The 18691-nt window shown below is 39.7% G+C and overlaps 1 protein-coding gene across 4 annotated transcripts in view; it reads right to left on the bottom strand.

Annotated features, from left to right (window-relative positions):
- Window positions 1-18189, bottom strand: part of HMGN3 (high mobility group nucleosomal binding domain 3) — a 28477-nt gene extending 10288 nt beyond the window's left edge. For 3 of the 4 annotated variants that reach the window (XM_039531658.1, XM_039531660.1, XM_039531657.1), the window contains exons 1-3: window positions 1222-1244; window positions 696-725; window positions 549-599 (exon numbers count right to left, since the gene is read on the bottom strand). In XM_039531658.1, coding sequence (XP_039387592.1) covers window positions 549-599; window positions 696-725; window positions 1222-1230 — 90 coding nt within the window. In that variant the 5' untranslated portion in view covers window positions 1231-1244. Of the gene's footprint in view, window positions 1-548; window positions 600-695; window positions 726-1221; window positions 1245-17937 lie in introns of those variants that run through there. The other variant, XM_039531659.1, reaches the window with a different exon arrangement.
- Between the last annotated feature and the right edge of the window lie 502 nt (window positions 18190-18691).

The following is an 18691-nucleotide window of genomic DNA, read 5'->3' as shown; positions in this document are numbered from 1 at the left end:
CCACTGCACCATTTTTTTTCCTAAATGACTGAGCCTCAAGTCAGCTTCCTTGTCTTGGCTCACTAATTTTTACATTTTCTGGAGACCTATAATTTATGTTGTTACTTATGTTTTCAGTTCAAATATGCCCTTTGGAGAATGTTCATAACTTTAAAATAGAGGAAATTCACTGTTAATTCACCTGTATGTTCATTCAGTTTTTGAAATCAACGCAGTAAACTTCCTTACTGGATTTAAAAAGAAGAGGGTGGGGGGAGCTAAATTCCCATGGCACTAGGATTCAGGATCCTTCTCCATTGACTAACATGCTACTGGAAAATGCCTCATGTAGCAATGCATCCTCTGATTCTTCAGTGCCAAAGGATTAAATTTTACCAAGTAAACCAAATCTGTTTTGCAGTTTTAACACCAATACCAGAATTCCCATTAAAAACCCACATCATAAGTGGATCTCTGTGAAGCAACAACTACTATTTAGTTTTGTAAAACTGGAGTCTCCAATTTAATAATTAAAACCACAACAGATGAAAAACAGGAGTTATACTTGCCTCTTGTTTAGTTATTTTTGCTGCATCCTTGCCCTCAGCACCCTCTGGAGACTGAAGAGAAAATATTGAATAAAGTCAGCTATTTTGTTATGCATCTATAAAAAAAAGCATTGGGGTTTGACAAAACATGGACTAAAATAAAGTTACCTGTCTGTATGCCACGATAACTGAATTCCCCTTGAAAAGAGATGTTTGTCAGACTTGCAAGTTAGGGCTTGCAAACCAAACACTATCAAGTAAAATCATTCTAGATTTCCCAAGGAAGAAACACAGGACTGATTACCAGCAAAAGCTGGGACTGCAGCAAGTAGATAGGCAACACCTTGCATCAAACAGTGACCATCCCAGCCAATTAACAAAAAACATCCACAGGCTCCAATGGGAATACGAGCTAGTCAACAGTTGGTAGGATAATGGTTTGAAGTAAACCCCTGAGGTTTGCTCTAACAGGGATTTTGAGAACCCCTGAGAAATTTAACTCTCCTCCTCCCGCACATACACTCCACTAGTAATTAAGCAATATCAAGCCATAAAACACAAATATATTGAAATGAGTTGAAAAAGTTAAATTCAGTCTTCTTATGCCTCAGATTCAGCTTTCATTATTGCTTTAACCTCCCTCATAGCCTCCATCAAAATAGTTCAAGTCAGGTTTGCTCCTGCTTACTCTTACCTGCATCATCTGAAAGGTACAGAAGAGCTTACTCAATTTAATTATAAGCCCACTTACAGTTAAATCAGGTCTGTTATGTCAATTATTAACTATTGTGTTTATGGGCCTACACAACAACACTTCAGGGCAGGGATCCTCATCTTCAAAGTTCGAAGTGCTTACAAACTAAACAGATAATCCAATGAAAAGCGACTAACAGTATTTTGCAGTCAGGAAGGAAGGAAGAGGTCTATGGATGGCGAAGAGAACACAGCTTTCAGGAGAGCATTTTTTTTTAAATAAGAGCAGATAGTTCAGTTTTACATATTTTTTCTTAGTGTTTTCTGATCAGGTACAAGAGCAGGAGGAGATAGAAATGTAGTGGAGATCAGTAGTGGAAAGGTAACCAAAAGAAACTGATTTTGAGAAGGGATTTGAGGGAGTAGAACAATGTTGCTTGGGGCACAGAAGAAAAGAGGCTAATTTGCTACACAGAGTTGCCTTCTTCTGTAACTCTGTAGGATTATTGGACTGTGAATTGCTTATAGAAAGGGTGCTAAGAATTTGTGCCCTACCAGCTGGGTATGGATGGATAATGAATGTGACTTCGTAGTTGTAACATACAATCTCCTGATAGAAAGGGAAGGTGCCACAATAGCAGGTCATAAAAAGATAAGTAAAGCCAGTCATTTAAATGGCTGAGAAATTGCAAGAAAATTAAGCAGCACTGCACAGAACAGAGCAAAGCAGCTAGGAAAACCCACACAATCAGACTTTTAAAATGGAGTTTGGCCATTTCTCTCAGCAACTATGGCTGTCATCAACCCATGGCAGTGGGGTTCTGAGATAGTTTCAAGACTTTCAGAAAATGGATGGTAATCTCTGTAATCACAAAAACAGTTGTCAGATGCCATTCTTTGGGCGAGAGCTCAGAAGCAAAAACACCCTACCATAAGCAATTTGCAGCAGATTCTCATTTACATGAAGACTGTTTCACATAGCTCAGGCTTTAGACTAATGAGCCTTTGTGTAATTGAGAATTAGGCCCATTATGTACTGTGTGGGAGATAAAGTGGGATGTCCCTTGCTCTATTTCTTATAGACTGTTACATCAGCCTTTAACCTCCTTTTTGTTAAGCTAAACACATTTTAATAATGGGCTCTTCAATCTAACAGAGAAATATACAATACAATCTAATGGTTGGACGTTGAAACTAGACAAATTCAGACTTTCCGTAAATTGTACTTTTTTAAACAGTGACAACTAACCTTTGGACCAATTTACCAAGGGTCATGGTGGATTTTCCATCACTGACAATTTTTAAATCCTGCTCAGATCTTTTTCTAAAAGATAAGCTCTAGGAATTATTTTGGGTAAATTATATGGTCTGTATTATATAGAAGGTCAGACTAGGTAATCACAATGGTCGTCTCTGGCTTTGGAAGCCATGAAATATAAAATTATTTATTAACAGTATCACAATCCATATATTGACTTATCTTGACAAAACATTTAAATTGTATGTGTGAGTTATTTTTATGCTTGCCCCATTTTGTCTCTCTTAAAATGTTCTTCATGCAGTCCATCTGACCATGTCTTGGCAAGTAGTGTACTTCAATTAAACTAGTTTATAATCCACTTGTTACCTTAAAATATATAGTTTTTTAAAAGTTAGAACATTTCAGGGACCAAACAATACAGTCTGCTTTTAGCATGGATGGGGTGAAATAGACACAAATAAGCTTGGAGGTGTGCTGGTGGAGGAGAAAGAGGAGCTCAGTGTCGTAATCCCCATCCAAACCCAACTGCTACCCAAAGCAACACAAGTTCAGAGTACCTGGCAAGAAGTAAGCCAACCAGAAGAAGACAGCTTTATGCAGCATTACCTCCACAAGGGGAGGTGCACTAGTGGAGAGAAGAGAGCTTTAGGCATAAGTAGATCCAACAGGAGCATAACTTCCAGTGAAGTACCATGAGCAGCAGTTCTCTACCTGGATATCCCAGAGAGCTAACATTCCTTGACTTCCCACTGTGATGTCATGCCATCTAAGGAACTGATTTCAAAGTAGGTGAGTTTATTAAATAACTCATCCTCTCCCACAGGTTTTTTCCATGAGGTAATGCTATGGCTCACAGTATTTAACATGACACTGTCACCTGTCAAGTTGCAGTGCATCCTTGCTATGTCTGTCTTGCTTACATTGTAAACTCTTCAGAGAAGAGACCACTTGCATCGCGAATATTGTATACTATTGGCACTGAATCGTTCAAAAGGCAGTGCTACAAGCTAGATAAGCTTTCTAATTGTACGGCAGTTCTTCAGATTACTTGTATCATCATCATTACAGTTGCATCTACAGGCCCATTGTGATAGGTGCTGTACAAACACATAAAAAGAGGTTCTCTCTTTGGGGCAGACATGAAGAATAAGGTGACAGACAACAGGTGATTACAAAAACCACCACCAAACAATGAGAGGACTATGATCAGTGTCATAAGCAATGGTCATAGCAAACCAGCTGCCCGGCCAGCAAGACTTATGTTTTCAATATTGTAATTAATGGTAAATTTTAGGCTCAGCAGACCACAGATATGTATTGTACCTTAAGTGTCATTGCAGATTTGGTGTCTGGATTATCAGTTTTGTGAGCTCACAGTTTTGTAAATTAAGCATCAGTTAAACTTTAGCTGATCAATCAGATCCACATATTTTATATCTCCGGGTTAACCAGGATGGCTGTGTACACACTCCCTGTGCCCATCAGTGATGAGGAAGAGCTTTTTAAAAAGTGACAGGTTAAAAATCAGGTTTTCCGATGAACAGTGGATTATAAAACCAAGTTTATTTATTTCACTCATTTTGGAGAATGAGCAGCAACCCCCTGGTTGATCTCACTTTCTAGTCCTCATACATTAGCACAATACTATGACATTTGGGTTACCAATGCTACAGAGGAAATCATTAAAATTGAAAAAATTAAAGACAATTTCCATATTTTTAAAGAGTTATCTGACAGAGGTGGCTATAGGTTGACAAACTGACAAAACTTTAACTTTAGTAATTAAAATGCTGAAATATAAACCGGATGTACCTTAAGTAAAATAATGCAACAACATTAGCAAGGTTACCATTTATCTGTCAGATGGCAATCAAACAATTTAGATGGCCAAAGGGGGTTATAGTATCCCAGCACTGCAACTTCTGCACAGATATTGATGTTTACAGGTGAATGGATTTATTACAGGTGAATGGATTTATTTTAGTAATGTAAGCAATGTTTTAAAAAGCCAACACGGAAAGATAAATATAGTAAAACTGATTAAACAACATCTTGTAAAGGATGTTAATATTAACTGATGCCACATACCAAGGGCCCGTGTGGTCAGAAATTACAGGCTCATACCCACGTGAATTTAAAAAGCATATACTGATTTCTTTCTAACTGCTACATTAGAAGTTAGAGGAAAAGAGACCCATTAGGACATTTAATCGAACCCCCTAACAGTACATGGATTACTCGCTAAAGTATTTTTTCTAGTGTTTTATCTAGTCACATTTTTAAAATTTCCATGCAATAAGAATTTTCTCCAGACATCATTCTGGCACAGCATTTTAGGTGCAGTCTCTGAGTTGTACACCATTATTTCCCTGCTTCCTGATGTGCTGCCCGTTACTCCTCCCACTCCTAACCCATTTTCCCCCCCACCAAAAACCAAAACAAACAAAACATGGTTTGCAACAAAACTCAGCCGTCAGCAAAAGGACATATCATTCCATATGCCTACTTCAGAATTACTGCTATCCAGGTTTTTTCCTTCCCTTTGAATATATATGTTTCAGACAGTTTTCCTCTACATGTATTACCTTAAGGTTTTCCCAAGCTAAAACTCAGACCAAGTTCATTGCTAGTGTAACTAAATTTCAGTCAGTGGAGTTACACTAGGGTGAGTTTGGCTCACCATCCATATTTCTACTTCTTTAGGTCCCTTTAATTATTTCTCTGTCCTCACCATAGCTCTGAAATTTACAAAGTGCTACTAAATTAACTAGGGCGCTGTTTACTTCCCATTTCAGATTTTTAACAAAGACATTCAATCCCATGTTATTTAAACACCAACCAACTCCTTTGACACCCTTCTCAACACCTTTGCCCCACCCTGCCCCAGTGCAATACCTTATTTATCATTAAAACTTTTTTTTTGTGGTTCTTTGACCAATTTTTAGCGGATGCAACAGTGTTCATAGCCGAGCCAATCTGAATTAACTGTGCAAGTAAAACAGATACTGCATCAAATGCTTTACTAAAAGCCAGATACGTATCGCCTGCATTTCTTTTATCCACAAAGGGCCCAATCCTGAAAAATGTTTAACAGGGTAGTAACTTCATGCACATGAACAATTCCACTGAATTCACATTCGAAGCACATGAAGTTACTCATCTGCTTAAATATTTGCAGAACCAGAGCCTAGTTTTTTAATTCTCACCCAAAAACAAGGGAAAAAAAATCAGGTTTTATGGCATGTCCTTTTTAAATTAAATTTGTATTCAGTGTATTCCATTAAACTTTACTTACAGATTATCCACATTTCAACATTAATTCTTATGAGATAGCATGGAGAGAGAGCTCCACAGTTTCCACACCTCCTGGGCCTTTTCAAAGAGTATTTACAAACCTGCTAAAACTGCATAATATAGTAACTCCCTCCATCTCATAGGCAATTATCCTTTCCCAGTTACCTAATAAATTAGAAGCTACGGAGTTACCTGCATTAAGCACATATATTCTTCATTGTAAAAGGAAATGCTTCTGAAATATTTATTCTTTAAACTAAACCTATATAACATTTTGATCTTCTGAAATTATAGATAATAAAATACCATGCAAAACTTAGAAATGATGAAGGGATTTAAATCTAAAAATATATTAGAAGAGGAATATATAATTTTATAATCCTTTATGGGATAATGTCAACATCATGATGTGACGAAAGGGAAGAGTATGCTTAAAGTTCTAATATGAAATAGATAAAAATATCCTCCTATCATTCACTAACGAAAGTCCTTTGTGGGTGTGTGCACGCGGGTGTGCACATAAACACAAACGAGAAAGAAAGAGGGGACGTGTATCATGATTACAATGAAATTTGATCAAGTCAGAAAAAAAGAAAAGTCTAATTCTTATTAAACCTAATAGATTAATGTTTGTAACATGTAAATCCAATATGCTTCATACTCTTTCAGAACATTAACTGTATTTCTTCCTCTTTTTAAAAAAACAACAACAAACAACTCTGGTATAAATTATATTTTCACAAATCAGAAAATGAAAAGTGTGTGATTATTTTCCATTTAAATGTTTTCCCAATAGATGTATTTAAATCTGCTTTTATTGTATATGTATGTTCTGTAATTACCACTTGAAAAGATCTAGATGTTTGGCCAGCATAACTTAAGCCACATGGGCAATTAATGGTCATTTCACAAACTCTGAATCACAACTAATGCTGTTCACTTGACTGCGCTATACGATTCTGAATGGAACAACCAACCTATGTTTTTACCATTGTAATATAATATAGGTAAACGTTCAAAGCTTCTCATTCTAATCACTTTAAAATACAATCGTTTCTTTATTCAATAGACAAGGCCTGGCTCCAGGGTTCTTGCTGCCCCAAGGAGCAAAAAAAAAAAAAAAATGAAAGAAAAAGAAAAAAAAGCCACCATCATGATCAGCTCTACCGCTGCCGCTTCAGTCTTCGGCAGCAATTCGGCGGCTCGTCCTTCACTCCAAGAGGAAGTGAGGGATCCGCCGCCGAACTGCTGCCAAAGAGCTGGACGTGCCACCCCTCTCCGTTGGCCGCCCCAAGCACCTGCTTGCTGGGCTGGTGCCTGGTGCCCCATCAATAGAATGAAGGATTAAAAGCAGTTGTTTAAGCCTACATAAGCTTGTTGCTCAGGTTTCCATTATTTTCTAGAACCAATATTTTCAGGTTTGGTGTATAAAATTAGAAGCCAATTCCATATTTAGGCATCTAAAAACACGGCCTGATTTTCAGGGATACAGATCAGTTATGGGAGTGGTCAGACATGCTGAGCACCAAAATAGACAGCTCACTTAGACAAATAATTTTAGGACCACACTTCAGAATGTGAGCCAAGGTGTTAGTAAATTATTTTATTATTATTTGTTCCTTTGTTTTACTATTATTGTACAATTAAACAGCAACGTGAAAACAGCATGGTAGAACTGTAATGGAAGCTAAAGACTGTTCAGTGTTATTCTTTTAAGTCAAATTTTTCAAAATCGGGCTCTGGTTCTGAAAATTGAACCATGCAGAAGGAGCTAGGCAGAGCCATTTCTAGGAATTAAAGCTTAGGCTCCTAAATCCATATTTAAATTACTTAAATAGAATTAGCCTGATTTTCAGAGCGACCATTGCACCCACTAAGGTGGATGAGCTTCTCTGAAAATCAGGACAGATCTATTGTCAGTATCTATAGATTTAGGAGCTTAACCCTAGAGAACAATGTTTGACAATATTAGCTCTGGTTTTGAAAATAATTTACTCCAGCAAATATCTAACGGTAGCTTTCAGGGGTGGAAAGTATAAAACCCACAGGATATGCAGGTGTGACCAAAAAGCAAATAAGTAATATTAAAGAATGTTCTTCTGTGAGAAAATATTTTATATTTTTGTAACTGTTACAGCTGCTCAGTGCTGTGACACACCAAACCTTTACTGTACCATGACTCTGAAGCAAGCATTGAAAGGACTTCAGGTACTAGGCCCTAAAAGTGCTAGCCCTGGGGTCCCACTAATGACTCAGACACGTGGCTAAGCGAAGTGGTATTTTACTAGGGCTGGCAGAAAGGAGAAGATTGCAAAACACCCTATGAACAGTGACTTAAACAGCTGCAATTTAAGGTAAAACAATAGTGGTTCCTATTTGGGCCCTTCTGGGGATCAGGGGGCACTCCAATGAGAATTAGGGTTCCTCAGGCCTAGTGCCTTGGGTTCCTTCTCCAACCCAGTCTATGCTACAGGGAAATAGGAGCTCGCAGGTTTCCAGGTCAGGATCAGTTAGCTGTCTCTCTCCTTGGGGCCACTCTGCACTGGTTCCCTGCCCAGTCTCTGCTGCTTCCGCACAGGCTGTGCCCAGACCTGAACCTGATTGCGACTTAGCGAGTCGCAGCCTTTTCACATTTACCTGACTGCTGCTGCAGCCAGCTTTGCATGAGGCTCCCCAAAAGTTTCTTCTGTATTCAGCTTCTCCGCTGCTCCCAGTTTGCCATGGGGCTACCACTTCCCCTCAGAACAACGTTACTTCCTGGGCTACGGTGGTCCATATAACTTCCATCCCCTCCCGATCAGGGGAAGGGGATGTATGTGCATGCCCACCCTGAAGGTTGTAAGTCAGTGGGAAGGGGGCTGAGGGAATGGTAGTTTCTTGCTTAGCAAATTCATCATACCACCCGCTTCCCTTTGAGAAAGGCACGTGACACGTCCTCACATCCAGCATGAATCTACTCAGAAGCTCAGGTGCCAGTGGGGTCTCTGCATTCTTAGGTTCCCCCTTAGCTCTGGAGGGTGTTTTGTTCACTCAAACACCCCCCAGAACACGGGACTCCATTTCCTGTTTTGGCCCTTCTATTTCTGTTATAGGTTCACCCTTATTCTGTAGGATAGGCTGTCTTGGAGGGGTGACACCCAGGAATTCTGTCCCCTCTGACAGAGCCACACGTGGATATGCTGTACAGTGTACCAGATCACACACGTATTAGAATAACCATGACTCAAAAGTCTCTCCCTTGGTGACTGTTCAATGATCACAGGCTCTTGTCTGTCCATCTCTAACTTTCCTTTCCTGTCCCCAAAATGTGTTCTAACAGTTTGATTGATAATTAGTATTTGAAACACTTATTTTAAAATTATATTTGTGACTAGGAGTACAGCATGTCTTTAAGAGGCTATTTTGCCCAGTAATACATCCTCTGTATCCCCAAGCCTAGCTTCTTGTGTTGTCAATTGAAGTTGGCTGTTGGGAGGGGCAGAGATGAGAGGCACAGATGTGTGAAGACTTAAGAGCCAAATGTTACCTTACAATGTGACCTTACATTTATTTGGTTCCATTTACCCTTGTTACAAACTGCATTTAAACATGGTACCTACTAATCTGGGTTCCAATATGGTTTAAAGAACTAGTATGGAGGGGCCAAAGCCATCTAAGAATTATTATCAAGCCTATATTCAATCTTGGAAAGCAGATTTAAAAAATTATTCTAACAAGGTTTTGGCTTGTCCACACTAGCCATTTAAAGTTTATTAGATCCCATCTGAGTATGAACCAACTTTAAAAATGGCTCTCAAAAGACCCTGTCCATACGAGACTTTAATATAGATAGACAGATAGATATAGCTATATCGTTTTACACTAGTGCTACCTCCAGTAGATCTAAAGAGTGGGCACTGACATTTTTCCTCACAGCATCTTTGAACTCTGCTCACGTTGATCTACACAATACAATAGTACAAATGCTGTCAGCCATCTGAATCCCATCTATATTAGCACTCCCTTTACTGCCATCACCAGTGATCGAACAACACTGGGACACTGACTGGGGAGAGAGGAAAGAAGGAAAGAGTCTAGAGTAGACATAGCTGAATAGTCCCCTGATAAGTTTTGATGCAACCTATTCTATAATACCTTTCACCCAGAAGAATCTCAAAGTGCTTTCAAAATATTACAGATTATAAACTATACAGGTATCAGTCCCAGTTCTGTTCAATATTTCATTAGTGATTTAGACAACGGCATAGAGAGTACACTTATAAAGTTTGTGGACAATACCAAGCTGAGAGGGGTTGCAAGGGCTTTGGAGGATAGGATTAAAATTCAAAATGATCTAGACAAACTGGAGAAATAGTTTGAGGTAAACAGGATGAAACTGAATAAGGAAAAAGTGCAAATAACTCCACTTAGGAAGAAACAACCAGTTGCACACATACAAATGGGAAATGTCTGCGTAGGATGGAGTACTGCGGAAAGGGATCTGGGTGTCACAGTGGATCACAAGCTAAATATGAGTCAACAGTGTAACACTGTTGCGCAAAAAAAAAAAAAAAAGCAAACATCATTCTGGGATGTATTAGCAGGAATGTTGTAAGCAAGACACAAGTAGTAATTCTTCTGCTTTGCTCCGTGCTGATCAGGCCTCAGTTGGAGTATTGTGTCCAGTTCTGGGCACCACATTTCAGGAAAGATGTGGACAAATTGGAGAAAGTCTAAAGGAGAGCAACAAAAATAATTAAAGGTCTATAAGGAAAGCCTGAAAAAATTGGATTTGTTTAGTCTGGAGAACAGAAGACAGAGGGGACATGATAACAGTTTTCAAGTACAAGGAGGAGGGAGAAAATTGTTCTCCTTAACCTCCGAGAATAGGACAAGAAGCAATGGGCTTTAATTGCAGCAAGGGCATTTTAGGTTAGACATTAGGAAAAACTTTCTGTCAGGACAGTTAAGCACTGCAATACATTGCCCGGGGAGGTTCTGGAATCTCTGTCATTGGAGGATTTTAAGGGCAGGTTAGACAAACACCCGTCAGGGATGGTATAGATAATACTTAGTCCTGTCTTGAGTGCATGGCACTCTCAAAGTCCCTTCCAGCCCTATAGTTCTATGATCTTCTACTGTTATGACCACAGAAATGCATCAACTGTTTAAGAGGCATAGAACATTACAATACTGTTTCCAACAGGAAATGAATTCAAGTCAGAGGACGATTTATAAGACTGAATACAATTAATCAAGATACATATTAGCCAGGACAAAGAGATTAAATATCCCTACTTTGGGAAAAGTGCCATGGATCTTTATATGGGACATATGTTTTTATCTCATTTAGAAGAGGGCACATCAAACATCGGTGCCCTCTTTCATTATGCTAGGGCACTTGTTCAGTACTGACTTAGTCTGAGTGTCACCCACTGAATCAACACGATGTCCGGCTGCACTTGGGCAGTGGCCTTTAGAGAAGACTGAAGTAACAAGCCAGCTTAGTCTGCAGGAGAAAGACTATACCCCAAGTATGATCCTAACACTTGAAAAATCCTCTCTAAACATAAGCATGTGGATGAACCACCCTTCTTTAGTACCTTAGAAGGTATGCTGAATTAAAGAAGAGGAAATTTTTATTGAAGCTATATAATCCTACAAAATGTGATTTCTAAGAGACATCATAACCTGGTTTGCCTTCACTCTACACAAATGATACAACGACAATTTCCAATAAAATGTAATTTTAAACTACTTTGTTACAACAGTATTAACATAGACCTCAGACTAGGACAAACCTATACAAAACAATTGCTTTTGGTACAATTGATACATTTCAATGGAGAAATTAGAACTCAGTAATTTATTAATCAAAGCAAACTTTTAATTGCATAGCATATGTTAGCTACATCTTTTGGCATATCTGTTTCCTTACACACAGTAGGCTAATTTTGTGAAGCTTATCAACAAAACTGATATCCTACAGTCTGAAATAACATTTTTCGATTGACTTGCTGCTCTGCTTTCAGTCCATTTTTTATCTTCATTGAGAAGAGGGAGTACTTTTTCTAAAATCCCTTTATCTAAAATGGATTATTTGCACCTGTTAATTTTTAAACTGGGAGATAATCTGTGATACCTGATGAACTGTACCTAACAATACAATTTGCTTTATACTTTAATACATGGAACAATGTTGTGAATGGCCTTACACTGATAATTCACCTGAACACTCTGAATGGGAGGCAGTGTTGTTCAGGCCGAAATTAAATTGGAATTAGTGGATGGGCGACATGTGCTAAAGCAGGGGTTTTCAAACTGGGGGTTGTGACCCCTGAGAGGGTCATGAGGTTATTACACAGGGGGGTCGCAAGCTGCAGCCTCCACCCCAAACCCTACTTCACCTCCAGCATTTATAACAGTGTTAAATATAAAAAAGTGTTTTAATTTATAAGAGGGTGGGGTCGCACTCAGAGGTTTGCTGTGTGAAAGGGGTCACCACTGGGCTAAAGGGAACAATGAATTAATAAATGGAATATATGTTTTAATAAATGATTGTTGCAAATTGTTAGAGTGAACAGGTTGATTATAAACATAGCTTATAGCATAGGTGCTGGAAGTAGGAGAGCTCGAGGTGCTGTCGCAACCCCTGGCTTGAAGTGGTTTCCATCACATGCAGGGTTTACAGTTTGGTAAACTTTGGCTTTCAGCACCCCCACTATATAAATTGTTTCAGTACCCTTGGCTTACGGCCACCTCTAGCACCTGATACTGGTGTGTTTACAGCCACCTATAAACGCATAATATACCCATGTCTGTAAAATGCTTATAACATCATTAACCTTTCATCAAATATTTACAATTGTACTTTTAATATAAAGCGTGACCAAGAAACTTCCATCTGTTTTTATCTGGACATCTGAACACAAAGTTTCTTGTAACTATATATAGAAGACGCATCACTCAAGCATTTTCTTTGACACTCAACACTTCTACATTGCACTACACCTAAATGTAATAAACTTTAATTTTTGGCATAAATACAAATAAGTATTATTTTCTTGTCAAGCTTTGAAGAGTCAAAACAAGTTCTGCTCAAATGTAACTTGGGGTGGAGGGAACTCTATAAATCTGTGAAGGGACTGAGGCATTGAGAGAACTATAGACAAATCCATGAGAAAACTAGTTCTGTATTTAGTGTAGGGCTTGGATGGTGTGCAATGAGTAAGGTCTGGAGCCACACATTTAATGAAGAGGAGTAAACAAAATATTTAATAGATACCCATTCGGCTAGCACTGTGCATCCTGTGTGCTAAATGAGGTCCTGTAGAAAGAGTAATATGTAATCATATTATTAAAACAGTATATCATAATTCATTAGACCAAATTAAGGCTTTTCATAACTTGTAAATACTTGACGTTGCAACCTTCATACTCCTTTAGCATAGTTAAAAAAACCAATGTACACAGATTTTTTTTAAATGAGTTTTTAGAATTCTGTAGTACCGTGAAAGTAAAATGAATTATATTGTAAAAATAGAAAGGATTAAAGAAATGCTGTGTGTACCTTTAAGCAAGAGAGCTGAAATGCTGCAATCCAGGTGTCAGAAATACAGACATTAAAGGTAGAACAATTGCTCCACTTAAGGGCGATTGGTGAAGTATTAGCCTTAGATCGATTAGAGTTAGTAAGGAAGTAGGATATGCATGCTGTGCCCCAGGTAAATTTTACAATTTTGCTCTCTTTGTACCTTCGTTTAGTTCGCGCCCTTTTATCTGTATAAATAAGATAGTTTGTGTCTTGCATAGTGCTCACATTATCTGGGTGTTATTAGCAGGGCACTGTGCTAATAAAACAGAGTGGTCTGACAAACTGTGAGTCCCGAGTCTAACTTTGACATACCCTACCACAGATATTAACCCAAAATCCCTTGTTATCTCTGCTAAGCATACACCACAATCTGCCATCAACCTTGTTGCACGATTTGGGATTGCAGTAAGTGTGCAAATGACCTATTCATGTGACTAATTAAAGATGCATCCACTAAGTCATTTTTCTTGCTTTGAAATACTATAGTGGTCAACAGTGTTGTTAAAAAAAGATTTAAAAAAAAATCAAGCTGCAATTAGTCCTCACATTTGGTTCAACACCAAGTCAGAAAAATGTTTTGAGAACAGGTTCAAACAGTATTGTCTTATTGTTAGACAGAAGAAACAAAGAGGATCACTCTGGAGTGTAATCCCAACTAAACCACAGACTCCCTGTCTGGCCTTGGACAAGTTACCTGACCTCTTTATATTTCTCAGTCATTATGCACAAATACTCAGGCCTACAAATACTGCAATTTGATGGTGATCATGTTAAAACCATTTAAAAAAAAATCTTTGGCAACCAGACTTTTCATGCTACTGTGAGTTTGTCATAGGACAGATTTTGGTTCCTCATTTTTTTTATGGCTGATGGAAAGACGTTTTTAGTGTACCTGTTTCAAAGCCATAAAAGAATGTACTCATTCCAAACGAGCTTATATTGTATTTTTGAAATATAAGTTCAACTGGGACTGAAGAACAACAACAAAAAAGGAGAACTCCAAAAAGAGTTCCCCACTACCAATATCACACAAATGTTCTAGTTTATCCCGTGCATGCATACTATTCTCTTTGTGAAAGGTTGTATTCACTTCATTATGTGGTGTTACAACAACCAATAACACATGTGAAGGTCTGACTGGAAGAGTCCAGCGCTCAACCTCTCTTTGTTTTATTGTGGTATTTGACATCAACTCAATGCACAAATGTTTTCACTTGCCCCTTCCACTCCCATAACCAGTGGCCCATCAGAGCTGGGGAAACTAAATTAAAAAGTAATTTCCAACCCTTGTCTGATAATGAAGGGATTCGAATGCTGACTTCTTGAGTTACACATAGAAGAAAGAGTTAAGGGACAAAAGGAAAAAGGTGCATGACTGGTCAATCTGGTTAGATAAATAAAGCATGCATAAAGACAGGTATGAATATGGTTTTACTTCTGTATTTCCTACACGCCCTTTCTACAAATTTACTAGTTAGACACATAGCCCCATAAACATGCAAACTGAAGTATTGGGTATCTGTAATTCCTTTTATTAGAGACAGTTATAGTTTCCCAACTAAACAAGTATCAAATCACATTTTTCTGTGTTAATATTTGTTTTAACTGGGAAACCCACTTCAGAAATGGATATACAAATAGGATTTCTTGACAGAGAAATTTACTGGCAACGCTACAGTGAAATAATTTTTCTGCAATAGCCATGCTAGTATAATTTCCCCATATGGACACTCTATTCTGGAATAAAAATGACTTTATTATTCCACCATAGCTACGCCAGTCAATTTCCCCATGTGGACAACCCTATAGTCTCTACTTCCCATGAGTTTCTGGGCTTTCCAAGAACACACTTAGCTTCAAGACTATTCATTCACACAAAGACTCACAAAGCTAAATACATTAATTTTACTTAATAAGCTTCCCTTTAAGTACTTCAATTGTGAATGAAATTTTAAAAGACTAATTATGACAGAGAACAAAAGAAAAATCCCAAGTTCTCTTTTACAGACTTGTTTCTCAAAGGCTAAGGGCTTATCTACACTTACAGTGCTATAGCTGTACCATTGTAGTGTTTATTAAAGAAGACACAACCTATGCCAATGCGTGAGTTTCTCCCATCGGCATAGGTACTCCACCTCCCCAAGAGGCAGTAGCTATGTTGACAGAAGAAGCCCTCCTGTTGACTTAGCGCTGTCTACACTGTGAGTTCAGTTGGTATAACTGCGTTGCTCGGGGGTGTGGATTTTTCCCCTCCCTGAGTGACCTAGTTATATCAACCTACATTTTTAGTGTAGACCAGCGCTAACTGAAACAACACATAACAAAAAATCTTAGCCACAATGTGCTCCTCAATAATGGGGGAAGAGACCTCATTTAATTTTGCAGCCCACCGAGATATTTTTGAATATATCTGCAGGGAGAATGTAAAAATGTCAGGGAAGCATGGGAGAGCTCTGCAAGGTTCCTAATGAAATGTGTAGGACTAGCTTCAAAGGGCTTCCTCAAAGCACATCAGTCTTCACTTATGAAAGGCACAGCCATGGAAGAGAAGGAGCATTTTAGGCCTGGACAAGAATGTTCTGACAGAGTATGATGAAGAAAATGATACAGTATCTTTTAAATATAAATCAAGTATTATGTACGGAGCTATTAGTCCCTCAGTTTCATGAGAAATATATCAACTTAAAGTTAAAAAAAAATTAAAAATGGAAATACTTCAGTGGAGCACTGAATATTTTTTCTGTACCCATAAATGCAACAAGGAATCAGTACAGGACAAAAATGGAACTCATAAGTGTGTGGAAATGATCATCTAACAATTACCCTATTAAAACAGTTTTCAGATTCAACCATGATCTGCATTATGGGAAGGTCATAGGCAGACATTCTGGACATCTCCAATACAGTAAAATTGCCTCTCCTCAGCTGACCTAGTTTAATATTAAAAGACTGCAGAGTTTTTTGTTGTTGTCATTGGTTTGTCTGTTGGGTTTTTTTTTTTTTAAAAAACCGCAGTATATTAGTGTCAAGTCTCTAATTACACTCCATTAGTAATTGCACCAGAAAGAAAAGCGCTACAGGCCAGGATTTTCCAGGGGGCCAAAGGATGTTAGCTACCCAACTCCCAAACTGGGTGCTAACTTTCATAGAAAGTTTCCTTAGAAAACCCAGCCCTAGTGAAATGTCTGTTAACAGTTGTAACAGTCTGTAACAAATGAGCATTTTCAAAATACTACAGATGTTCCCTGAAGCTCAGACACTGAGTGTGTGAAAGATGCAAATAGTAATAAATAATTTGCAAGTTTGTAACCCTTTACATTCCTTACATCCTGAATTAAGAGAAAGAAAGGAATTCTCATACCCGATCAGACCAGTGGTTCATCTACTCCTGTGTCCTGCCTCCAAAAGTGGCCAGTATCAGATGCCTCAAAGAAGGTGCAAGAAGCCCCATAACAGACAATTATGGAAGTTAACATTATTAATAGTATTTCAGATAGTGGGCAGATAGTACTAGGCAACAGAGTAAGATCAGTTAAACACATATTGCACTTTTGCCTGGAATGGCTTCCAGCATGGGGGGGGGGGTGTCACTGGGGAGGGTGGGCAAGTGAAGCATCACCTCCTCCTCAAAAATACCAGAGCCTCCACCATGAAAGGAAGGGAGAAAATGTGTGAGAAGGAAAAGTAAAGTACAACACAGCCTGGGAGGCAAGTGAGGGATGCAAGTAAAACCCAGCAGGAGCAGCTCTGCAGAGGAAGGAAGGAAGGAAACACTGAGGCAGAAGGGAGGACTGGGAGGACGGAGGCAAATACACTCGTTCAGTCAAAGTCTCAAAGCTACACAAGAAAGCAGAGGCTCTCCAGAAACAGCTCCCCACCCCCTTGCCCGTCTCTGGGGTGTGTAGCGCTCTGTGTTGCACAGAGTCGTCTCCCATGGTGCTGTTTTTAAACTCTCTGCTGTTGTTGATACCATGTGTAAGCAGATCCCCCCTGTGCTGCACGGGGCCCTGTCTGTGCAGACTCCTGTCCTGATTGACACCAGAGTTGGTACATACGGGTCTGTCACAGGAGGCAAGGAGAAGGGTGTAGTTTGTTTTAAACATGGCTTTTCTCTCCCTTCCGCCTTTTACCTTGGAGCCATCACCGGGGCACCATGCAAGGCAGAACGCAGATTCAGCCGAGGGCAGAATCAGCCAGCACACGGGGGATTTTTTCAGACTGATGAGCTACTGCTTGGAGTTTGCAAGCAGGAAACTCCTTCGGGGGAGGTAAACGGCGAAGCTGCAGCTGCTGCATTTTTTCCGGGGAATCAGGTTGTGACAGCGAGTTTGCATTCGAGAGGAGGGGGTGACAACTGCAGCCCTCACCACAAGGTTAGAGGAAGTAAGGAGTAAATCAATAAATCAGCAACCGGAGGGAAGGGTGGAAGATATTTGCAACAGGCAGTACAAATACCCAGACTCAATCAGCGCAGTCCAAAAAAATCGCCCCAGTCTTACAGGCAACCTGAGGCGGAGATTAACAACTGCAAACGGGCGTCAAAAGGAATGCACCACAACACAATCAACACAGGCAGAGAGGCGCGTTACCTTTCTCTTCGGCATAATGTCCCTGCCCCGGGCTGCAAAAGTAAAGCAATGAGCAAGCTTCTGCACAAGCGCAGATCCCTCCTCCTAACGCAGCGGCGGTGGCAAGGCAATCTCTACTCCGCGCTGCTACCACCGCTGCGCTGCGCGCCCTCCACGCTCACTGCCCCTGCGCCGCTGACACCCAAGAGCCCCCTGCCACAGGCGCCCACCGCGACTACCCACAGGCGAGAACGGGGCAGCTCTTCTTTCTGATTGGCTCCCCAATTCTGTAACCCCCGCCCTCCTCTGAAGGGAATAGACTAATCAGAGGAAGTCCGTGTGGTTCAGATGCAGGGCACGCCGGGGTGAAGTAGCCTGCGCTGATTGGCTACTTGGGGGCCTGCTGCCACCCAAACAGAAGTGGGGAGGCGGGAGCACTAGGCTGGGGGGCACATGGGGAACTGTTGGGAGATATGTCCAACATTTAATAAGATTTTTAAGCATTTCACAACAAACAATATAGTTATACTTGTATCTGGAAAGTTATCTTCTGAGTAACAAGTGCCACCCATCAAACAACAGGGACCACCCCCCAAAGCATCTTTGGATTTGCTGGAGACCTAAATAAACATACATAAAATGGTTCTCCCCTCTTCTATCCAAATTGTTCCCCTTCTTCGATGGTCTTTAAATCTTCCCCTCGCGATCCTTTTCCCTTGAGCGCCGCTCTCTCGCACTTCCCTCACGCTCTCCCTCCTTTTTCTCATTCCCATGC

This window comes from Mauremys reevesii, linkage group 3 (assembly GCF_016161935.1).
Source record: "Mauremys reevesii isolate NIE-2019 linkage group 3, ASM1616193v1, whole genome shotgun sequence".
Classification (NCBI taxonomy): Eukaryota; Metazoa; Chordata; order Testudines; family Geoemydidae; genus Mauremys; species Mauremys reevesii.
The sequence above is the reverse complement of the archived record's forward strand: the minus strand, read 5'-3'. Positions and strand labels throughout refer to the sequence as shown.